Source organism: Canis aureus, chromosome 1, assembly GCF_053574225.1.
Source record: "Canis aureus isolate CA01 chromosome 1, VMU_Caureus_v.1.0, whole genome shotgun sequence".
In the NCBI taxonomy this organism is placed as follows: domain Eukaryota; kingdom Metazoa; phylum Chordata; class Mammalia; order Carnivora; family Canidae; genus Canis; species Canis aureus.
This window is the reverse complement of record NC_135611.1, coordinates 4,923,102-4,949,000: the sequence shown is the minus strand read 5'-3', so window position 1 is coordinate 4,949,000 and position 25,899 is coordinate 4,923,102. Positions and strand designations below refer to the sequence as shown.

The window sequence follows — 25,899 nt, the reverse complement described above, 5'->3', positions numbered from 1 at the left end:
TATGAAGGAACACATGCACCCTGATATTCATAGCTGCATTATCAACAGTAGCCAAATTATGAAAAGAGCCTAAAATGTCCATTGACAGATGGATAAAGAAGATGTGGTCTATATATAGAATGGACTATTACTCAGACATTAAAAAATGAAATCTTGCCATTTGCAATGACATGGATGGCACTAGAATGTATTATGCTAAGTGAAATAAGTCAGAGAAAGACAAATACCATATGATTTCACTTATGGGTGGAATTTAAGAAGCAAAACAGATGAACATGGGGAAAACAAACCATAAAACAGATTCTTAACTCTAGAGAAAAAACAAGGTTCCTGGAGAGGAGGTGGGGGAAATCGGTGATGGGCGTTGAGAAGAGCACTTGTTGTGATGAGCACTGGGTGTTATATGTAAGTGATAAATCCCTAAATTCTACTTCTGAAGCTATATATTACACTATATGTTAACCAACTGGAATTGAAATAAAAACTTGAAACTCCAAAAAATAATGGTTAACCAAATACATCAAATTACTATCATTTCAACATTAAATCAATATAACTTTATTAGTGATATTTTTTTTTTGTTCTAGGATCTTGAAATTTAGAGTACATTTTACACTTCTAGCAAATCTCAATTCAGAGGCTAAATTATGTCAAATTTGTGATTTATATTTAGATCTGGTCAAGTGTATCCTTCAAAAAGTAGATTCACACTCCTGAGCTACTCTATACAGACTTAAACATTTTTTCTCTAGGTAAATCCCATGACAGTTTTTTTTTTAAAAAAGATTTGATTTATTTATTCATGAAAGACACACAGAGAGAAGCAGAGACACAGGCAGAGAGAGAAGCAGAGAGCCGGGAGCCGGATGTGGGACTTGATCCCAGGACTCCAGGATCACGCCCTGGGCCGAAGGCAGGCGTTAAACCACTGAGAAACCCAGGGATTCCCCCATGACAGTTTTTTAAATAGCTATATATCACGTGCTTACCAGCCAGTGTGACTACTACAATTAAAAATGAAGATTTGATGATTTCTTTGGATGCATATGTATGGAGGAGTGGTGGTTAATGCAAAGAAAGGTATCCGTCAAGGGACTAGCCATGAGTGGCATGTAAGCTCTTGAACCAACTGATGAGTAAAATGCATATGGAGATAGAGTGGTTATATCTACATGAGGGAATGCTATGAAATACTATTGTACATGTTTCTTCGAGGCATTTTTCTATGGTTACCTCTTACTCAACTTTAGTGAACTGTAATTTTTCCTTACCTCTAATAGTTTTTTAATTGGTATCAATTTATAGCTTTATTTTTTCATATTTAAGATTTTATGCTGTATATTCAAAGAATATCTCTGTTACATGCTTTTTCATGATTTTGTCCTCAGGGAGATTTTTATAATGGCTGTAGTGTAACATAGTTTGTTAAAGGACTCCAAATGCAGTACTAGACCAGGCTGTAATTTAGATTTCTGTTTGTGTAAGTTACATTTGAGTTACACAATGTCTACCTTGCTTCCATTCAAATATAGAAATAAAAATCAGTGGTATCTTCTAACTTTTTCACTCTGGGAATGAATATTCAAGTGTCCTAAATGTGAGTGGTCTACTGGACTGTATTCTTAAATTTTTATGGAAATAAGTTTCTTTTTAATTGTCAGTAACAGGTTTAGCCCTTCATTTCTAATTTTTATAATTATTCATGTGCAGCATTGCTTTATATTTTGCAGGAGAAAAACCTTTCAAATGTGATGAGTGTAACTTTGCCTCCACAACCCAGTCTCATCTGACTCGGCACAAGCGAGTGCACACGGGAGAAAAGCCTTACAGGTGCCCATGGTGTGACTACAGGTAAGGGTTCATTAGTAGGCAGGTAGCATCACCGTGGGTCACCACGGTAGATTCACAGTGAAAGAATCGTTTTTTGATCAACAACCAATTAGCACAGTGTAAAGCAGGATTCCCTTACTAGGTTGATTGGGAGTTTATGTCACTATCATATTTTAGTGACTATTTTAAATTGTAAAGTTCTCCATTTTTTATAATCTTAACATTTAGGTTTTATAATCTTTGGTACACCTGAATTTCAAGTGATTTTATTTTATTTTATTTTATTTTTTTGCCAAATTAAGCGACCTTTCCATTTAATCAGTTATTTCCATGTATGTGGCATCTCATCGACGATAAGACAATGCAAGAAATGTATCCTGCCTTCAGGGATATTGTAGCATAATAGGTGACTTATAGTATCTCTAAATAATTATAATACAGATTTCAGTCAGGAAAGAAAAAGGCCAGGCCAGAGGCATCCATAGGAAGGAACAAGTCCAGCCACACAGACATCCTCCTAGAGGAGACAGCATGTCAACCAGGGCTTAAAAGATGAGTAAATTTCAAAGAAATATGGGTGCAGGAGGTAATGGTGTGCTGTAGCATTTTTGGGCTGACAGTGTCCTAGAGATCACAGGTGCTGAGGTCCTCGGTGGCTAAGTGATGTCTGCCACCCTGAAGAGTTACCTTGCAGCCGCAGCAAAGCATAGGTGCCAGAAGTTTGAGATGTAGTCAGGCAATGGTAAGTAATTCTGTTTTACTATATGATGATATATGTGTGGTGAGTGCAGAGTGAAAAATAAAATGAGAAATGGAGGTTGCAGCCAGATCACACTATACCTGAAGCCTGTGAGAGTGAGTTCAGAGCACATTAGGTAGTTTGTTGGACACCACAGTTTGCAGGCAGCCAGATGACATCTGTCTTAGGAGCTTCATCAGCTACTCTGTGCAGCCTGAATCGCTGTGTTGAGGGCCTTCTCCATCCTGGAGCTGAAGATCTCATAGCCCCCATTACACATGATGACACAGAAACAATGCAGCCTGCTTTTGTTAAATGGTAGGAGATATATCTATAGATATATAGATATATATACCTTAAGCCTGAAGCATTTGTTAAAAAAGACATTTCTGTATTCCTGTGGATGTAGCCTGTGCATTCAGTAAATATATTGCCATAATCTCTATTATTATCCTCATTATTGCATTAAGTTTTATGTTAAAGGTCATTTAGTAGTACAGAGATATTACAGATATATTTCATTCATTAATTATTCATTCATTCAACATTTTATGAGCTCTGTCTTTGCTTAGCAATAGATTGGTGTTTCTTGGAAATTTGGTAAAATGGCGATCCAATTAGAGGTAGACGTACACATTTTAAGGTGTTATTCTTTAAAAAATAAACATTTTTAATGTTCTTTTCCTTGTTAAAGTGGTCATACTGTATAGTTGCCTTCTCTGTAAAATGCAGAAAAGCAATTAGAAAAATTGTAAAAATTTCCTTTAATTATCTCTTTTAGCTCAGGATTATGTCCTTTCAGTATGTCTTGTATGCTTTAGATTTGAGTTGTGGTTCTGGAGGATTTTTTATTTCTTATAAATTTTAGTTTTCATACTTAACAAATTTGTAGCTACCTTTCTGTTTTCTTAATCTCATATAAGTATGGTTTTCAAACTGTTATATTAAGTAGCAGAACTATTATTTCAAGCAAGATCATGTCCAGACCTCTTTATAAAATAGATAAAAGTGGTTTTTACCACTTATAAGTGGATTTCTTAGTTAATATCTATAATATTTACTTGTAATATTAAGAAATATCATATAATACTGTCCTGACAAGCAGAACATTTTCAGACAAGGGAGTTATTGATCAGAGCAGCTGTTGGGTTAGTGCCGGCATCCGGCCCATGTCCTCATTCTGGAGTAAGCAGGAGGGTGTAGTTGAGAGCTCAGGCTCTGGAGGAGCCAACCCAGTGTGCACTGAAATTCTTTTCTTTTTTTTTAATTTATTTAGAGGCAGAGAGAGAGAGACAGAGGCAGGCAGAGACACAAGCAGAGGGAGAAACAGGCTCCATGTAGGGAGCCCGATGTGGGACTCGATCCGGGTCTCCAGGATCACACCCCAGGCTGCAGGCGTCGCTAAACCGCTGCGCCACCCGGGCTGCCTGCACTGAAATTCTTAACCTCTCATAAAATATGAGTGATTAGAGTAGCAGCCTTACGGGAGCATCGCTCATGTTAGAGGAGGAGCATGCCCTGACCAAGATGCCAGAGCCCTGGGTTTCCTCTCATCTCAGATTGTCCCCTTGGATGGTTACAGGTGTTACTTCACTTTGTGATTTCAAGATCGTGTTCATTGAGGTGGTGCAAGAGCTTCAATGTCCTGAAGGTCTTCAGTGTGTTGAAATTTATTTATGATACATGCCCTTAAGGATGTTTTTCCCCTCGTTTTGAGGTTGTTAAAAATGTATTAAATCAACGATCATTTGTTAGATGGTCACTGACAATACTTTAGAGTTTCAGATGCCTCATTTGTAAGACTACTCGTCTACAATGTAATTCTGATACTTGTATGTCTTCAAGTTAGATTGTAAATAATAGTCATTTTATGAAGTTTTTAAACATTTGGGCCATTTTTAGGTATTTTCATTTGAAAAATGCTATTCTGAAATCTTTGTGCATATCCATGATTTTGTTTTAAAAAGTTCCTAGAAGTATGATTTATGGCTTTTATGTCTTTGTATGCATAAACATTTCAAAATATTTCAGATTTTCCTGGTATGAAATTGTATTACATTTGTGCTGAGGTTAAGGTTGTATTACCTGTCTCATATGATGCTATTTCCCTGACACAGCATCACTTCAATTGAGAAGTGCATCTGAGCTAGCTGGGTTCCATCCCTGTGATTCCTCTATCAGCCACTATGGGTAAAAGGAGATTGTGTTTTCTAGGAATATTGTCATTGTCCTATGAATTAATACTCAGGACACGTAAATCTAATGATGTCTATCAAATTTCCTTTTGAAATGTTTGAAATTCTTGATAAAAAGTTTGGTTTTATTTTCATTTAAAACTTTCTAAAAATTTGGTTATTACAGACGATCAATAGTTTGAATAGTTTATTCCTATGACAGTTTTATCATTCTGTGAACATATGGTTAGGTCTGCTTTCACTATTGAACATAAGACAAGTTAATGTTGCTTAGGAATACAAAACTTTGCAAATCTATGAATAGTGATGTAATAAACTATGAATGATATGTGGAGTTTATAACAGCTCTCTTTGTTTTCTTGTTGATGAGCAAAAAATTTAAAAATGAACAGAGAAGTTTACAATGTTTATCTTGGTTGCATAGTGTAATAAGAAGAAAATGCTTACCATATCTACCTTACAACAACAAGGAAAAAGCTTTTTCTCTGGATAAATAAATTTGAGTATGTACGATTTCCATAGAATAAAAATATCCATAAGATGGTCACATATTTCTGAAGAAGAGGTGATTGTATTTGCTTTATTAATATCTTTCTATAATATTTTATTTTATTTTTTAATTTATTTTTTTAAATTTTTTAAATTTATTTATTTATGATAGTCACAGAGAGAGAGAGAGAGAGGCAGAGACATAAGCAGAGGGAGAAGCAGGCTCCATGCACCGGGAGCCCGATGTGGGATTCGATCCCGGGTCTCCAGGATCGCGCCCTGGGCCAAAGGCAGGCGCCAAACTGCTGCGCCACCCAGGGATCCCTTTCTATAATATTTTATTGCTTAAAATATTTAAATAACTTTTTTCCTATTTAGATTTTTATTTGTTCTTAATATAGATATATAAAAATTACTCCTGTAGGGTATTCCTGTGTTTGTCATTATTAACACTTATTTGCAGGTAAGTTACCATCATTAGAACCTGAAGAACCTGAAGTATTACTTAAGTTACACTTGGAAATATATTTTTCATTTTATAAATTGAACATTAGTGAAGAGATACTTGTAGTTATAATTATTCATGAAAAATGTGAATATAGATTTGTTTACAAAAGAATTTTATAATTGGTCTTTTGAACCTGGGGCTATTTTTCAAGTTTGCATTATTAATTTAGGCAATGACATCTCATTCTATTCAGATGTAAACATGTACCCCTTTCCTAAGCTTTTGCTGTCTAAAATATCCAAAAGTCTAATCCATTACAAATCAGTATATTCCATCATTACTCCATAACTTTTTCACCATTAATTATTATTCATTATAATTTCAAAGCATAAATTTAGATTCATAGGACACTGTCTTGCCATATTATCTGTGTAACAAATTCTTTAGATTTGTTTCTACATTAAAATGGAAACAGTCCATATTTTTCTATAGTTTTATTCCCCTTTGTTATATATTGTCACTTCTGTGTTACAAAATAGAAAACCTTTAAAATGTTATAGTAAGTACCTTTTCTAAAAATGTAAATCCTTATTTCCCCATAAAATTTATTAATATCACACTGCATTCTGTTTCACTGGTGACACTGGCTCTCACAACAAAATAGATAGCTACAATCAGGCTTTCTTTTATATGAAACTCATCTTCTAATTGGCTTCCATTTTTTATTTAAGATTTATGTATATTAAACAGTAAATTAAACAATAAACCACTGATAAGTCATGAAAACTAAGCCAAAATACTACCTGCAGTATTCAAAATATTATGGTTAATCATTATGTTGCACCTTAAATGTCGTTTATCAAATTAAAGAAAACTAAAATTTCAAGTCAGACTCTGGCAATTTGATCATTTATGTACTGTTGTCCCTATTGTGGACCTCGGGATAATGTATATGTTCCCCAAGGTTGCTTTTGGTCAGAGTTTTCCTCAACTGTTCTTACTACTTCCAGTGTTACACACAGTCTTGGAGATTTTTTTTTTTTTACTATTCCACTTTTTATTTGCTATTTTTCTTATTTTTTAAATTAGTATTATAACGCCAGTAGAAATACGCTGTATCATATAGCTGTAGAATAAAATCTACAATTCCTATGTCTTATAAAAAATTCACTCCATTGTTTGCTAAACTTGTAGGAAATACACTTTGATATTTCTCCCCCTACTTGTTGGTTTACTTTAGCTCTTGGCCAAACATGTGAAGTTTTGATTTCCACGAGATCTTTTTTCCTGTCTGGATGAGGGGGAAGCTAAGGATACTTGATGTGACATTTAACCGAGGAAGTGGTATCTCAAGTAGAAATAGCTTTTTTTTTTTTTTTTGTATTGTTTTGGTTTTTTTTGGTGATACTGCTTAAATCTCTCTTACTACTCCTTTGAATGTTTTCTTTAGTATTTCTTATAAATTCGGTAAGTTTTCACACATGTGACTGGAGTAGGTAGCATTTGCCATTTGTCACAACCACTTGAAATATGTGTGAGCCTCTAATTGTGTTTATTTGTTTTAGAAAATAGTTGTCAAAAAAAATTTTGTCAAAAATACTTCTAATTGAATTCTGTCTTTATTTTACATGATACTGGAAGCAATTTTGCGGTAGTTTTAAGATGTGAGGACAAAAAAAATTGTACTTAAAATAATTATTTATTTTCCCTTAAAGTTTGAATGAATTTTTCAAACATACATTTCTGTATAGAGTCTCAGTTATGAAAATTTGTTCCAGGTCTTAGATAATATTACACATTTGTATGTAATTTTGCTATATAAACATTTTATGTTTATTATGCATAATTAAATAATAAGACAAACTACCTTGGTTATTGTGGCATTAAGAATTCATTGTAGAGTGGGCCTCATTGTTCTTATCTTCAGTGTGCTCCAGCAGCATCCTGAGCTAAGAGATTGACTCCACAGGGGATCCTTCCCTCCTTTAGGATAATCTCTTCTGAGAGTTTTCATTTTCCTTCAGCTTCCTGTGCAGGCTCACAGGTTATACTGGGGGAAGCAGTGGCTGGAGCAAACTTGGATTTGCCCTGAATGATAATAAAAAGGAAAAAAAAAAAAAAAAAAAAAAAACCACTCTAGGTGTTAGCCTATGTAGTGAAACATCATGTAGAGCCAGAGAGAAGTGAAATTATACATAGCATGTGAACAGCACACATTTATTTATCAGAAAAATCAGAGGTAGCATTTCTTTTGGGTGATTTTGAAGTTCTCAAAGAATAATGACACTACATAAAAGTAATCAAATGAAAATTTGTAGTATTAATATTAGGTAAAATTGATATTTAAAGCAATTTGATGCTACAAGCCTAGTTATATCAGAACAGACTTTAAATCAAAACTGTTTTTGTCAGTGAAATAAGCTAGAAGAAAAAGGCTAATACTGCATGATATCACTTGTATGTAGAGTGTTAAGAAAACAAACAAACCCATAGAAACAGCAGAAAAGTGATTTTCAAGGACTAGGTTTGGTGGGGGCCCAGAAGTGAGGAGAGGCTGATAAAAGGGTACAGACATTCAGTTACAAGATGAATAAGATCTGAGGATCTAATGTAAAACATGGTGACCTGTTTCCAGTAAGACTGTTATGTAATTGACAGTTGCTAAGAGAATAGGATTTAAATGTTCTCACACACAAAAAAACAAAAAAACAAAACCAACATTAAAAAATATATTATTTGGGATTCCCTGGGTGGCGCAGCGGTTTAGCGCCTGCCTTTGGCCCAGGGCGCGATCCTGGAGACCCCTCTGCCTCTCTCTCTCTCTGTGACTATGATAAATAAATAAATAAAAATTAAAAAAATATATATATTATTTTCATCATTTAAAGTATCAGTAAATACTATTTCATTATTTCATTTACCTCAAGCTTGTTGTCTCTTTAGATTCTACTCCTTCGTAACTGCTAATCCGCTTAATGGAATAGAACACGAATGGGCTAGGCTGAAAGGTTCGTCTGAAAGCCTAAAAATCCAGTTACTTTACAAACTTTTCATAGTATGATGACACCTGCGAGGCTTTCTTCCTACTGTGGTGAATTTGTACTGGAAGGCGATGGTGCCCATGGCAGTTTGCCCTGTGGTGCTGGCTCCTGGCGAGCTGCCCCTTGCTGCTTGCTACCTGCCCACAGTTCAGCTAACCACAGGTAGATGTCAGTAGCGTGGCTGCTTTGTGAAGCTACATTTGGTCATTGGCGAGCATCAATGTTGCTTCAGAAGATGCTTCTAACATGTGTCAAGGTGATCCTTATGGAGTTGTAGATGTTTCTGGTAAGTTTAGGTGGGGTTTTTTGAGAGGTTGTCTAATAAAATGACCTAATTGTATCTTCTTTTCAGATTTTCCAAAATGAATTAAGAAAGTTGTACTGTATGTAAATGTATTCTTTTTTTTGCCTAATGTTTTTTTTTTTTTCTTTTTATTTATTTATTTATTTATTTATTTATTTATTTATTTATTTATTTTTTATTGGTGTTCAGTTTACTAACATAGAGAATAACCCCCAGTGCCCGTCACCCATTCACTCCCACCCCCCGCCCTCCTCCCCTTCTACCACCCCTGGTTCGTTTCCCAGAGTTAGCAGTCTTTACGTTCTGTCTCCCTTTCTGATATTTCCCACACATTTCTTCTCCCTTCCCTTATTTTCCCTTTCACTATTATTTATATTCCCCAAATGAATGAGAACATATAATGTTTGTCCTTCTCCAACTGACTTACTTCACTCAGCATAATACCCTCCAGTTCCATCCACGTTGAAGCAAATGGTGGGTATTTGTCATTTCTAATAGCTGAGTAATATTCCATTGTATACATAAACCACATCTTCTTTATCCATTCCTCTTTCGTTGGACACCGAGGCTCCTTCCACAGTTTGGCTATCGTGGCCATTGCTGCTAGAAACATCGGGGTGCAGGTGTCCCGGCGTTTCATTGCATTTGTATCTTTGGGGTAAATCCCCAACAGTGCAATTGCTGGGTCGTAGGGCAGGTCTATTTTTAACTGTTTGAGGAACCTCCACACAGTTTTCCAGAGTGGCTGCACCAGTTCACATTCCCACCAACAGTGTATGAGGGTTCCCTTTTCTCCGCATCCTCTCCAATATTTGTTGTTTCCTGCCTTGTTAATTTTCCCCATTCTCACTGGTGTGAGGTGGTATCTCATTGTAGTTTTGATTTGTATTTCCCTGATGGCAAGTGATGCAGAGCATTTTCTCATATGCATGTTGGCCATGTCTAATGTTTTTTTTTTTATCTGTTTCAGCAGAAACTAAATTCTTTCTGAACAACTATCTCATTTTCTCTATTAGTGATTTTTTTTTTTTAGTGATTTTTTTTTTTAATCTCAGTGACTCTAGTGGTGGTTCTGATTTGGTTTAGTATATTTTATACTGTTTGTGTCTAATGTTATTTTTATACATTGCATGTTTTACTCAGACTCTTCTTCCCTGCCCTCTAGCCCCTAAGCATATAGGCTTTTTAAATTTTCATTTTGGCTGACAGGCTCTGTGCTGATACAGCACAAGTGTTTATGTCAGGTCTTTAGTTAAAGTGAGTAAATTTTTATCTAACAAAACTCATTTGAGTCAAAGAAAGTCTATGGACCTTTAAACAAATAGATTCCATAGCATTAAAAATTACAAATCTATTCAGATGTCTTTAAAAGGGAAAAAAAATCTGAGCTAATTCGTTCTGTTTATCATACAAGTAAGTTGTTTTTGTTTGTTGACGAGGCTAAAATAAGCATTGAGATCACAGATTAATTAGAAGAGCCATTTTGAACACAAAGTGACCACACATTCCCTCTGCTATCTCTTCAAGTAGAATCTAGACAAACATGTTTATCTAACCTGCTGTTGCTGAATCCCAAATCCAGTCATTATAAAAGGACCAAAGCTATCTTTGGGGATGGTCTTTCTACAAGGAATTACTATGGACAGTCCCCTGGGTGGTAGTTAGATATATCTGTATATATTGTGGCAGAAAGAAAGGCCTTAGAGATGAAAAAAATAGAAAATATTTTTTTGGGCAATAGTCTCTTGCATAATAAGCTATTCCTCAGACATTAGAGCTATTATCACACAACAAAACACTCTGCTGTGTAACTATCTATATCTCCTAGCGCCAGAACCTCACACAGAGTAGCTTATTAGGGAAGACTCTGTAATCGCCAAGAGGGACTGACAAGAATCGTAGAATATCAGACACACCTTCCAGGGTGGGATTGAGTTTCACACGCTACAATGTGGGTGTCAGAGAAAATAACAAAGCGGAGGATAAAGTATATAAGAGCTTGACCAGTTGTCATTAGTTCGTTGAGACTGTTGAGGTAGTTTCTATCATTTTGTTTTCAGATCCATTGTTTTCATGGATTCTGAAATATTGCTACTTTAGGGTCCGTAAAAAACTGCAGGAGAAAGAAACACTTGCAGCATTAACAAAATGGTGATGCAGTAGTTCCTATAAAGTGCAATAAGGAACTGTGGCTTCTGTACCCGCCTGTCTTCTCGACATCATGCCCCTGATCGTTGGTGAAGCCAGACGCTACTTGCCATGGTAGCATGTGCCTGTATTGGCTTTGCCTTTAGAAGGTCTCTGAAAACAAGACTGTCTTTTTTTTCTAAATTATAAGGGAATGTAGCCCAAACTGTTGGCTCTCTCCTATTTATGAGAAGTACTATGTCTGTGAGAAGTTCTAGAACAAGAAATATTCCTAGATATGAATCCTAGATTCATTCTTTCTTTCTTTCTTTCTTTCTTTCTTTCTTTCTTTCTTTCTTTCTTTCTTTCTTTCTTTCTTTCTTTCTTTCTTTCTTTCTTTCTTTCTTTCTTTCTTTCTTTCTTTCTTTCTTTCTTTCTTTTCTTTCTTTCTTTCTCCTTCCTTCCTTCCTTCCTTCCTTCCTTCCTTCCTTCCTTCCTTCTTCTTCTTCTTCTTCTTCTTCTTTCTTTCTTTCTTTCTTTCTTTCTTTCTTTCTTTCTTTCTTTCTTTCTTTCTTTCTTTCTTTCTTTCTTCTTCCTTTCCTTTCCTTCCCTTCCCTTCCCTTCCCTTCCCTTCCCTTCCCTTCCCTTCCCTTCCCTTCCCTTCCCTTCCCTTCCCTTCCTTTCCTTTCTTTCCTTTCTTTCCTTTCTTCGCTTTGTAAGAAAACAATACTATGCTCTTCCTTACTACAGAGCAACGAGTGAGCTATCACAGAAATAAACCAGAATCTCTTATTCTGTGACATAACATGTAACCTGATACTTTTCCCTGCAGGGAATTTAAACCTAATATTAACCCCTGTTCTTGCCCCTTAAAGTTTAATTCCTTACTTTTAATTATTTTGACTTCAATCTTGCTAAACAACCCTCATCCCTCCTTTTGTATCTTTTGTACATATGACACTGGAGATCTCTCACTGAGTAAGATTTAAAAATATTTGGTGAACTGTACTTGGCCCTTTCTTTCCTCGGTATGTTTTGTTTTTTCATCTTAAGTTACAACATTTAATAAATATATGAAATGTCCTAAAACAAATTAGAATTTTCTATTGAGAGAAAATGTGATTCGTTTTCAGTATTTGTACTTAAATCAATCCCTTGGATTGCTTTTTGGGGGGGTAAAAAGTGATTGATGCTTAATTTTGAGAATTTTTTAGATCCTAAAAACTTGATAGCTTTAATTTTCATTAAAGGAATGATTATATCCCACTTTCTACTTCCAAATTATGCTTTTCATTTGATTTGAAGTTACATATCAGCAAGCCTGGACTATAGGGCCTATGGATTAGGTGGATGCCAGACAGCAAGAAGTCCACGCCGGAGAGTTGCAGTTTTACCCTAATGGCAGTGGGTAGCCGGAATTTTAAGCAGGAAAGGGACATACTTACATTTTGCTTTTCAAAGATCATGGATGCAGTGCAAATGGTGAGCCAGAGGGGGACAGATCAGGGGACAGGAGGTCATGTAAGAAACATTTGCAAAGGTGCCCACAGAACGTGGTGAATGCCCAACCCTGAACTGGCAGTGTGGCCAGGGATGGAGAGGGAGGCTGATTCACATGCTTTTCAGGAGCTGAAACATGTGGACTTGGGAACCAAATCAGTGAATTCAAGGGCAGGCTGACTGATGCATGCCACCCTTGAGATGCCAGGGCCAGGGCCACAGGATGAGTGGTGGTGCCATTCCCGAGGTCTTCACTGCTGGCAGAAGAAGGTCCCGTCAGCATCATGAGTGCAGTTTGGGTGGTGTGAACTCTGAAACACCCATGTGTCGTCTTCATGGAGGTGTCAGTAGGTGTATGATGAGTGCTAACATGTAGAATTGAAGGCATCCATAGGAGCCAGATCTCCCTTGGAAAATGTGGCAAATGAGACATGCAGAGGGGCAAATAGCAAGTGTAAGAGACTGAGAAGTAGCTTCCAGAAATGGAAGGGACCTCGGTGTGTCAGGGGAACGGTGCTTGGCGGTGCCAGACATTCAGGAACATAGGGGCAGTGCGGTCCCCCTGCCTCAGTCACAAGGAGGTCACTGACTCTCTCGGGAAGACCAGTTCTAGCGAAGGGATGGGAGCAGATGCCAGGGAAGCACAGAAGGGAAGACATGGTAAGAATGCAGGTTGGCTGCTCTTGAGGAAGGTTGGGCTTGAGGACTGCCCTGTGAGAACGCTTGGGAGACGCTTGGAGGGCAGGTCAGTGGGAGTACATTGTAGTTGCTTGTTTGTTTTTGTTTGCCTAGGGTTGCTTTTTAATTTTATGTGAATGCTTCCATGTCAAGGGGATAGCGCCAGCTCCAACCGTGAACTTGAACACAGGGTTGTACCTCATGGCCAGGATGGTGCATCTGAGATTTGGGCTACGTGCAGCGTAAGGGGCACTGATGGTATTTTTGGAGCAGTTCTGTGTGACTTGGTGGAAGCCCTTGTGACACAGAGCCATAGCTTTAGAGCTGCTGCTGTGACGATGTCTCTGCATTGTGGGGGCTGCACAGCCCCCACTTCTACTTTTGTTGTGATAAAACTTTTGAATCGAGAACATAGAGATTGTGTAATGGTATAATTCTGGCTCCCTGTCTCCACCCCCCCAACCATTAGGATTTTATTTGTTTTATAGGAAGAATTTCCACAAAGCCTATATTACTTTAATTGTTATATGCAATTTAGAAATTTGCTTAGCACCAGCTAACAATCTGGTGTAGTCATGTAACAAACACTCATTTTTAAATGCAGTCTTTTAAATTGTGACATCTTTTCTATGATTTACTCTAAACAATTTTTGTGAGTGTCTTGGGGTTCTTCTCAGACCAGTAAATCTGACGGGCTACTCTAGTGACGTCACAAGCCAGTGGAGGAGCTCAGCTGTTTATTGTGATGACACCTGACTCCCCTATGTATTTACAGCCCACTCAATTTCTTTTACCTTTCTTTTGTTTGTTTGACTTATTCCAAGTAATCATATATATGGCACAACTCTTTTATCAGTTGCGGGCTTAATTATATCTTCCATGTCCATTTGTGTGAAAATTTCTGTTTGGCTATTTTAGGTTGACCCTCTCTCTACCTTCTTCAAATCTCCACGTTTCTAGAAATGTAGAACTCTACTGGAATGGTCCTGCCCAGAGAAATGTAATAATAAGGATCATGTGGGTCTTGGAGTTAGTGTGTATATGATATGAAAAGAGAAAGCAAATCTATCACTCCTTAGGATGAGATAGGCTACATGATTTGTTTCTGTGACTTAGGGTGTATTACAACTGCTAAGTGTTGGTGTCAGTTGTGCTGCACAACTAAAAAGTGGAAGTAAGTCATCTGTATAGTTCCACAGGTTGATACATGCTTTTTATTTGCTTGTTTTTATTCAAGAACATTGTGTATGGATTTATTTCAATCTTAATGTTATTTTGGCTGCTTTATTTCATCATTAATTATGGTTATCACAAAATGGTTATTATGGCTATATCAATTTTTTTATTTTAGCTTGTTTTTTAACATTAAAAACGAAAAGTGCATTCATTTCCCTTTCCAAATTGCGATGGTTCTGACCATCTTGTCACAAATTTGGGCAGCATTTCTGTGAGTACAAGTAAGCATAGTAGCAGTGATCACCGTAGTGCTCCTGAAGCAGGTCCGATTTAGCATTGGCTATGGTGTGCTCCGGACGCGGTCGAGGCAGCCTCCTTTCCCTAGGCTCACGCTGCATCCTTCAGGAAGGAGGGACCCAGAGGCACCAAGTAGGAACGGCAGTAATGAGTGTGTCATTGGGAAGGTATCCTCCCAGTCTCGGGGGCCGTGCGCCTGGGCCTGAGAAATATATGGATGATATCAACATATACATATACATATATATACATATATATATACGTATATATATAGTTTTAATTACGTGTTCCTTTCAGTTAGTGATTTCTGTATGGCTGTTGAAGCACAATGTTATTAATATAGCGATTATGCAACTCAAATCTTCTTGAGTGACACATGCTTGTTTTTAGCTAATACGTGCACACACACACATCACCTTCCTTGCATCCATTTTTAACAAAACAGTTTTTTAAAACATTGCATGCTCTGATATCGAAGAGATTCAAAACAGGGTTCCAATTTTTTTAAGGTTTGGGTTCGTTTTGTTGTTTTGGGGGAGAGGGTTTGGTTTTGTCTTTTTTTTCCCTTAGTTTTTTTTTTTTTTTTTTTTTTTTTTTTTTAGTTTAAAAGTGGAATATATGTTTTCTTTAGCTGTAAAAGCACAATCAAGGCACCATGATAAGTGAGTCAGTGTTGTAAAAGTAAAACGAATTTTGCCTTCACTCACATGAGCTATAGAAGGAGGAAGCTTTATTGTCCCTGGGAAAGTGATAAGGCAGAGTAATTGTATATTATACTGTCCCGGAACATCTGCCTGAAGACTGTTGGAGCAATTCATCTATCATGGGCGATACAGCATGTTTTGTCTTTTTGCTTTAACCCGTCCCCACTGCTGGCCTGCGCGGAGGTTTTGATAGGGCCTGCGCCTGGGCCGGGGCTCACATTAATCAGTCCCCTTGTTCAACACTCCAGCTGACATAATTACAACCTGCGCACAGCAGTTATTCAAGCCGAGTCCTTGTCACTCGTGGTGCGAAACTACACAGCTCCGATCCCGGAGGAGATTGCCTTATCACACAGAACAAGGGCTCGCAGGAGTCGGAGAGAATAGAAATGGGAAAATGTCTTCCGGGAGTACTATATATTCCTTTAAAATAAGACATTTGAGAGACTTACAAGGGACAAAGGGAAGTATTGTGTGCAGAGACCGAAATGAACCGGTTATTATTTTTAAATGGATTACGTGGAGCATTTTGTAAAGATGGACATAGATTATTAAGTAAGTCCAGTGGCCCCTCACCATCAGTGACTGGCTCCTATTAACTGTTTCTACAGAGTGATCCTAGAACTTCAGAATGATAAAAGCTTTAAATGCTCCTTAAAATAAGACTCAGTTTCACACAAAATTAATAAAGTATTCACTTGTAATCTACTATCAAGCAAATACATACTGGACTCAGGGAGCTTTGTAAGGAACAGAACTGGAGTCAGTCAGGGAAAGAGTCTTTCAAAAGACTTTCAAAGGCAGGGAAGTTGGAGGCTTCCCGTGGCAGTGCAGCAAGGATTCTGGAGAGAGGGGCTGCTGGAGGACTAGCTGGTTTCTCTCCTGTCCCACCTCCTCGCTCTGATCCCGCCTGCGTGCATTTCCAGCCGGTGCCTCCAGTGCAGCAGGTGTGAGCGATGCATTCTCCTTTGGCCACATAAGACGTATTTAGAATTTTAGGGCAGTGCACCAGCCCCGCGCGCCCGGCTAGACTACCAGAGTCTGAGCACGTGGTGATCTCTGCCACCGGGGCCGTAAAACCCGTCAGCTGCACTGGTACCCACACGTGCAGGAATTTGCTGCTGTTTTATTTTTCTCTTTGACATTATTAGATTGTTCCAAGTAAAAGCAAGCTCTGGCCTAGACTCTCAGTAGTAGCGAAACGTATTTTTGGTTCAGTGAAATTTTACTTTACACACACGAAATGTGCTTCGTAAAGCAGCCTCCCCCCCCCCCCCCCCCCCCCGATTGCTAATTTCAAGCCATAGTTCAGTAATGTAGGACTTTGGTAGTTTGGGCCCCTCCTGCCTCTGGGATTGCATGGACCAGGACAATTGGGCTACACCTCCCTGCACCTCCGCGGCATGCACCCTTCTGCTCAGAAGGCTTCTCCACGTGCCTTTCCTGGTTTTACAGGATTGCATTTTGCTAAGCTTAGCCAGGTAACAGAACAGGAAAGAATAAAACTCATCCCTGTAAAGCAAAGAAATGCCAAGTGGCAAAGACTTGGGTGGGGACTGTGTTTTTTGAGGGGCCGGTGGCAGGATGGGGCTGAAGACAATTTCTGCTGCACTTACCACCCGCCAGACCGAAGGTTAGTGTCAGGAGGCCAAACAGTGTGTAGGGCTAATTCGATGTTTTGATTTTCACAAATCATGGTCTTCACGCGATACTGTTTGCTTGGCTGAGAAAAAGGGTTTTTGTTGCCAAATAAGTTTGAGAAACACACTATATATATCGTACTTGTCATCTACCCCCTTTAGGCTCATCATTTACTGCTCATCATGAGCAGCATGGAATTCCTGCTGTTGAAGTTTCCCCCTTTCCCAGACTGGCAATGAGCAGGCAATGAGAAGTGAAACGGTTAGCAAGATGTATTTTTCCTTCTGGAGCTGAAGAAGAATCAAGGAGAAATCGAGGTCCTCCAGGGCTTGCACTTGCCAGTGGTCCTTCCTCCTTCCATGGAATGCAGAGGACAGGCTACGTCTGGCCACACATTTAAATCTGTCTTCTTCTCTCACTTCACACATGGATGAGGGAGGCCATTCTTGAAATGTTACATTCTCACAAAATAATTTGGGGTTTTAGCAGAGTTCCATGTGGCTTCCTACCATTTGCCTCCTTGTGATTTTCATTGTTTCACAGAGTGGAAGGTGGGAAGGGGGTTTTTAGGTTTGAAGTAGATTATTTCTCCTTACAGGTTGTGGATACCTTGAGCAAAGATTGAATAGAGAAGTCATGTAATTGGACATGACCATGGGGCTAAGAATCGTGGGGGCCAGTGGGTGGCAGGTTACACGGTCTCTGGGAACAGAGGTAGTGGCGGAGCACTGGGCCTAATCTTCCATGACGAACTTGTCTAATGTGGTGCCATATCCATGGGCAAGCGTGTGCGTAATCTGTCTCCTTAGAAATCAGTTGAAGTCAGTAAGGCATTTTAAACAGTATAGAAAGCAAGGTGATTTTAGACTGTTATCAATGAAAAATGCCACTGAAGGGGGTGTAGCAGGGGACAGGTGAGATCTTCAACTCTGTTTCAAAAGTCACTTTCATGTTATGAAGCACACTGTTGATGTACATGACTCATCTGTCAAATGGAATTGTCTATGAGGGCAGAACCAACATGATTCCTTTTTATGTTTCCTGTTTTGTGCGTGGTAGGCACTAAATTAAATATATGTTGAATAAATTCATTTTGAGAATAGGAAGTCAATATATGTGAAAGTAGACTTTTTTTTTTTTTTAACTACTGTATACTTTCTATATGAACTAAAGCAGTAACTGGACTTCTGTGACTTCTCTTTTGAATACTGCCTCCCAGTGAGTGGGTTTGGAAGCCTGGCCGTGTTCCCATGGTTTTTAGACCAGCACCTAACTGTGCAAATGCACAGAGGCCTCCTGGGAGTCACATGTAGGCTGGTGCGGTGCTGCCGTTGGGCAGCTTTCTCCATGAGCACACAGTTGTGTCTCAGCTGCACTCTGACCATGGCTGTGAATATGTGGATAGCACCATAGCCTGGAACCCCGATCCTTGTGTCTACTCTGGAGAAATAGAACATGATCAATAATGCATTGCTTTTCATCCACTCCTGTGCTGAACAAATTCTTTTTGCTTATAAGACATGGTTCTGTTTTAGCATCACATGATGCTCATCACCTTCTATCATGTAACAAACGCTATCATAATCATGATTGAGAAATGGAAAGAGAAAATGCCTGAGTCCTTGTGGTCATAGTCCTCAAGGAATTGGGATTTATGGATAACAGGAATATATGTTGAAGTCATGAATATAAGTGGTCTGGTAGGAATTTTCCTATTAAATAAAAGCTACCCGTTAAGGGGGAAAATGAAAAGAAAATTCATAGAATTTAGAGCAGGGTGATCCATAAACTATCCAATTAAAATTTAAAGGAAAAATTCAGGACATTGTGGTTTCTGATTACTTTTGATACCTATAAACTCTTTTTGTCTTAGCTAAAAAAAAACAAAACAAAACAAAAAGTTAATTTTGGATAATTTTGTAAGTAATTAAACATGCCATTATTTTTAAATGTCTATTTTACTTAAATACCCATAAACTTAGGTTGTACATTATTTTTACTATTTGAAAAGTCAGAGTCTCACTGCTACACCCCATTCCCTGAGATAACTATAATCATTCATATCCTGATCCTGCTGGAGATAACCTTATTCCTCTCTTTCTTGGTTTATAGGCAGCATCTGGCTATTGTAACATATCCAAAAAAGTTAGCTCGATTACCCCTTCTGATACACTCCTCCTCTCTTCCCTGTTTTTACTATAATACCCTGTTTGTTAATCCAAGTGATTACCTTTACAACTCAACTTACTGTACTTAAATCTTTTATCTGATTCATCAGTTTGAATTGTCTCTATGTAAACAGGAGAATCTTTGTATTTAGAGTTTTCCCGACCTCTGTTCCCAGCTTATGTTGACTATACTGTTTATTGTTTATAATATTTACATTTGATACAATACTTTACTACTATCCACTTCTTTTTGAAATGCATGTTCTGATCATATTTGCTTTATACATGAGTAAAATTTAGAAGATATTCTCATGAATCTTCCAAGTGATCTAAACATATACTAAGCAAACATGAAAGTTTCCTGATTTGGAAACATTTCCATAAAGATAATTAACAACATCGATATAGTATTACTACCATTTCCTCCTTTACACATTTAATGCATTTATATATCCATGTGACTATGTATATAACTTTAAAAAGCTAGAAAAAGCCATATATGTATTTATCTGGGACTTGTTTTATTTTTGTTTTAATTAAATTGGAAATTTTTCCATGGTGGGACATAAGGTTTACCTTATTTTATTTGATAGGCTTTGTCCAACAAATAAGGGTGAATGATGAGTAGCATACACACCAGGCCTTTGTCAACAGCATTTGCTGGGAGAAAGTCAGACAGGTGCATGGCTATTATTCCTCCCTTCAGCCTGTGTCCATACCTGTTCTACTCTGAAGCAACACTTGATTTTATAGTGTTGGATGTCATACTGGGAAAGTTCTGACTCTTTGGCTGTGGAACTCTTCAGCTCCACCACTGGGGGAGTACCATCCTTCTTAGGTGTGTGTTCAGGGTTGTGGTTGAGCAGTCCAGTGACCTGGCCGACCAGGCCTCTTGCCTTGTCCTGACACCACTAAACATTCATGGTTGGGGAATACCCTCTCTTTTCCTGTAATCAGGCTGTGTCCTCCCAGTGTCCCACCAGGATGTAGTTGGCTTCCAGGAAGCTCGTAAGATGCCACCACCTCCTCTGGGAAACAGGCTTGAAAATTAACCCTTACCCTCAGCAGTGTTGAATCCCACAGAGTGGATTACCATAAATTACTGACCCATTCCTCTGTTAATAGATCTCTAGTTTTAATTTTTTTCCTAAAGTTTAGTGTGTTTAGCCTAATGTTATAAATAATAGCTCAATGATTCTCCGTGTGGCTAATTTCTAGAAATTGAATTCCTAAATCCAAGAATATTTGTATATTTTAATTTTGAAGGCTATCTTCAAATGTCTTCCAAAAGCTATTGGATATTGTCACCAGTGATAGATTTTTCCCTTACCAATAACTAATGTTACCAATCTTCTTAAATTTTGCCCCTCTGTTACACTAGGCTTTGATTTTCATTTCTTTGGCTACTAGAGTCATTGATTACCTTTTAATGCTTACATAACCTTTTATAGATCCCCAGTTACAGATTTCTTACTTATGCTCTTCATCTGGTTTTTGAGATTTTTATCTTTTTTTAAATTATTAATCATAGGTACTCATTTTGTAGTCTTTTTATTAAGCATTTGTCTTTATGTTGCATATATTCTCTCTATTTCTTTGACTTGTCTTTTAACTTTACTTATAATGTATTATGCTATATGGCAATTTTAACTTTTATGAAGTGTATTTTGCTACATCATTTTGTAGCATTTGGGTTTTGAATTTAGGAATGCTCTTTGCAACCAAGATTATAAAAATATTTTCTTGTATTTTCTTCTAGCACTTTTATAATATAGTGTGCTTATGTTAATGTTAAAATCCAAATGGCATTTATTTTTACATGGTTAGGGCCATAAAAATCTAATTTGTTTCTCCCCATACAGCAGGCAGTTGACTCAACACCATTTATTATATAAAACCCATCGTTTCCTTATTGATCTGAAATGACATCTTTATCCCTTATATACATGGATCTTTGTGCTGTCTATTCTGGTGATTTATTTGGTTCAACACTTCAAATGACATTCATTTTCTAAACATCATCGATAAAATGTTTCATTTTAGGCAGGGGAATTTGAAATTCTTTATTCTTACAGCTTCTCACCAACTTTAAATTTAAACAGCACAAATGTTCTGTAGTCTAAAATTATCAGGCTTTTTCCTTATGGGTCCTTGAGTGAGAACAGAATTGGTAGAGGACTGTATGCCTCGGGCTGCGTTACGTAAACTGTGAACAGGCCTTGAGCTTATATATTGGAGCACATTCTTCCAACTTGCAGTGACTTGGCAGCTTTATGTTCCTCTCTCCCACAGAGATTTTCTTGTTTTTCTTAGACTGGTTTTTTGCCCAGTAAATTTATAATTAAATACTACTGGTTAAAAAAATATGTGATGAACTTAAGTTTAATTTACATAAATCCTTTCTTTGGGTTATTCCTTATTCATTTTGAATTACTATTATAAAGATATAGTAGAAACCCCTTTCCACTGAAATTTTAGATAAATACGTACTACAGTGCATAGTATTGATGCTCTTGTTCCAATACATAAAACTTAACTACAGAGTAATTATTTTCAAGGATAGGAGTCCAAAGACTATTCCAAACAGGCAGAAGAAGAAATTGCATTTCTCAACGTGTACACGTATGTTCACTTATATAACTGTTTTGGGAATCTGTTTTTATTCAAGTGAATTGAAATTGCTTTTCATATATAATTAGCAATATAATTGCTAATAATGATTCTGATAGTTGAACTGTCTTGCATTTAATAGAAAGACTAGTAGTAGTAATAAAAAAAGAATTGAGTACCTACTGCAGTTTCTGAACATGCTTAATGTAATTTACCGTAATGCTCCTGACAGCCTTATGAGATATATGTATTATTCCCCTGAACCTAAAGAGTGCTCTGTGTTCAAAAAGTTTGAGAATCAAAGTGTTGAACAAAACTGATGTGTTTCTTTAAGTAGAACTTACAGAATTTTTATGTCAATTTACATATATAGCATGCCAAATTGTTACCAGAAGATTAAGACCATCATTAATTTCACTCAAGCGAATTTTAGAATGTTGAGGTGGATATGTAGCTTCCTTTGGGGAAATAGTAAACTCAGATTTATTTAGGACCTCTGAGTGCCGACACCTTCTATATATCTGGGCCAGTCTATGTTTGAGCTTCTTTATCAGAAAGATCATATTATCAGTACATATTATAAGTACATAGGAAATAACTAGTTGTATTTGGGATATTAATTTATTATTGGCCTAGGTCTCTCTGGTTCCATAATTAGCTCAAGATGTTTGCCATTAAGACTGCTGAAGGCTACAGTCTTATGACTGACTCCATAATGGCCTGGGTAGGACACTGATCCTGCTATGATGGGAGGAAAAAGAACAATGTAGAAGGATGAGCTCTACCAGATGTGAGCCTCCTGTATGCAGCCTGGCTTATTAAAACAGATTGGTACATGCACAGACTGACCAGCTCATTATAATAGAAAGTCCAGAATTAGCTTCAAACAAAATATTGGTGAGATGACATTTCAAGTCAGTGGAGGAAAGATGGACTATTAATGAATGGTATTGAGAGATCCAGCTAGTACTCTGGATCTATACTTTGTACCACACTCTACGATGGTTTTGAAATGGATCTAATACTTAATGTCAGGTTATATAACTATAAAAGTACCAGAACCAAATGTGGGACAGGTCTTTTTATAACTTTCAACTAAGGAAGGCATGGAACAAAATCTAAAAACTTCTGCTTTACCATAAGCATGGTCAAAAGAAGAAAAAAATACCTAGGGAAAAAGTATGTGCAGCTTCTGTCATAGTCAATCTCCTTAATTGTATAAGAGAATGACTAACAACACTATAAAAGAAAGCAGATCAAAATACAAAACCAGTGCATTGGAAAAGAGAATACATATGGCATTTCAATATTTGACGATACTTAGCTTCATTCATTGTAAGAAAAATGCAAATTCAAATGTAAAAATTAAAAAATGAAACTCCAGTGAGCTGGAGTTTTTTTCTCCTACCAAATGAGCAAAAAATTGAAAGTTTGGTAACACATTTCATTGGCAAGAATGTGCAGAAACAGCATCTCTCAAACATTGTTGGTAGAAGCATAAATTGCTACAACTTCTCTGGAGGGCAATTTGGCAGAATTTATCAAAATTACAAAAACATATGCCCATTGACATTTGAAACACTTCCACTTGGCATCATGAAATTCTCTTGGCATCCTGAGAAATAGAAAGTGTTTTAGAAGATTATTCATTTCAACCTTGTTTACACTAGCAAGTGATTGGAAACAACCTAAATGCCCATCAGTAGAGGATCGCTTAAATATAATATGCTGTATCCATACTGTGTGGCTATTAAAAAAACAGAGAAGAAGAAGAAGTGGGGGAGGGAGTTGGAGGGAGGCTGAAGGCAGCAACAGGGGGCTTTCTCATGCTGAAGTGGCAAGATCTCCTGTGCTACATCCTTAGGTAAGGAAAGCAAGATGCTGACTAATGCTAGACCAGCAAGTTTGTATACCAGGAGGGTGGCGATAAGAATGTACAATATATTTGCAGTCATTTTTAATTCTCCCAAAAGATTGATAAGAAGTTAAAAATTGTACCTGCCTGGGGCAGTGGGGGCAGAGGTGGTGGATGGGAGACTTTCACTGTATCTATCCATTGTTAGACTTTTTGTTTGAAATACACAAATGTGTGTTTGTTCAACAGCTTCACTGGTGCTTTTTGTTTTAATAACCAAAATAACATATATCAAAAGAGGGAAAACATTCAGAATTTTTCTATGCTTCCTTTTTTGTAGTTCAAATATAACATAAATTTAACCTAATGTTTTTTGTGTAATATGCAGTGAGTTAGCAAGTAGTACTAAAAAATAATTTTGCAGAGCTCTAGAAGCACTTTTGATATTCCAGTTATTATTTTGAAACACACTGCCTTTGAACCAAATAAAATATTTCCTTTATTACATATATTTTCAGAAGCCTTGAAATTAGTTCCCATTTTGGTCCTTTGCCCATTGCCCAGCTTGTATTTTATGTAATACATTGCACATTACTCTCTGTATGTATATATTGTAAGCTGCCTCAGGATTGTCAACATGTCATACTCCTGAATCTAATTCTGAGTTTCCTCATAACTTTCCCATTCACATTGTGCATGTAGATCCTGGTACCAGCAAATCCTGCGTGCATCCCTAACCCCTGTAGGGAGCCTGCAGCCAGCACTCAGGCATCTAACTTCAGTGGAAACTGTGGCTTCCAATGCCAATTCCCAATGTCTGTCCTTTTCTTGTACCACACTGTCTTGGTTACTATGGCTTTGGAATAACTTCTGAACTCAGAAAGTGTGAGTATTCCAACCTAGTTCTTTTTTGAAACTGTATTGGCTCTTCTAGGCCTGTGCATTTCCATATGAACCTTAGGATCAGCTGAGGTAAGACATCCAGCTGAGACTTTGACAGGGAGTGCATTGAATCTGTGCATCATTTGAGGAGTATCACCATCTTAGCAATATCAAACCTTCCAGTCTATGAACATGGGACAGAAATAAGTTTTTTACGAAAAAAAATCGATGTCAAAGTGAAAACATGATTCAGTCACCCAGTCCTAATGATTGTGTACCCAGTTGGCTTAACTGCTGTCATGCCTAGTGATTTAGTCATGACCCTGTTTGAAACCATATCATAGGGCATCCCTCCTTCTCCTGCACAGCCCATCCTTGATTAGCACCACTTCAATTTACCATGCTAATTCCTACTCATAAGTTTTATTTTGGGGAAGAATGAGCATTTTTGGGCTGAATAGCATTAAGAATTACTTACCAGAAGGTGTCCAATCTATTTATTATTCCTCGAGTTCTGGGACATGTTATGTGAGGTTCTCAAGTGCAGGGACTGAAGTTTGCCCTTACTTACTGTAGATATTCTGCTTTAAATGATATTGGCATAATGTCATCACTTTTACTTCTTAGGCTTTGACTGGAATAGTTTGCTTTTGCAGGTGTGAAAGGCTCAGTTTTGTCCCAATATTTTAAAAAGTTTTATATGGCATGACATTAAATGCAGAAGAACAAATTTTGATTGCATACCAATACACTGTCATCCATGCAATACATAAGATGTATCTTTTTATTGCAGACAGACATTACCTATTTTATGTTCTTGTTAGCTTGTATTTAATGTGTCTTATCTATTCATGTATAAAAATTTTAAAATAAACGTACATGTATTATACATAAAATATATGAGGAGTATATATAGTATAAATAAAAATATATATGTATGTATATGTAAATATATATGTGTATGAAATGGTCCTTACTACCTTGTAAAATATCAAGTTCCACACCACGTCTTTCTTGTTCTAGTCTATATTTTTAAATAAAAAGAAGCCTCTCACCTTTTTAAATTCTCCCTCCTCCACTTTACTTGCTTCACCATTAGTCTTCTGAATGTTAGCTTCCACATGCCGTTTAGCTACAGAGATACAAGAGATGTTGTTTTATTTTTGTCCAAGATTCACCCCTTCCAAAAACAAACCACTCTGTTTTCAATGTCAT

General features: G+C 37.2%; 1 protein-coding gene across 9 annotated transcripts in view; it reads left to right on the top strand.

The window, feature by feature from the left end:
• Positions 1–25,899, top strand: part of ZNF407 (zinc finger protein 407) — a 447,661-nt gene that overhangs the window by 279,634 nt on the left and 142,128 nt on the right. For 8 of the 9 annotated variants that reach the window (XM_077878678.1, XM_077878691.1, XM_077878730.1 and 5 more), the window contains one exon: positions 1,731–1,851. In XM_077878678.1, coding sequence (XP_077734804.1) covers positions 1,731–1,851 — 121 coding nt within the window. Of the gene's footprint in view, positions 1–1,730; positions 1,852–8,644; positions 9,013–25,899 lie in introns of those variants that run through there. The other variant, XM_077879101.1, reaches the window with a different exon arrangement.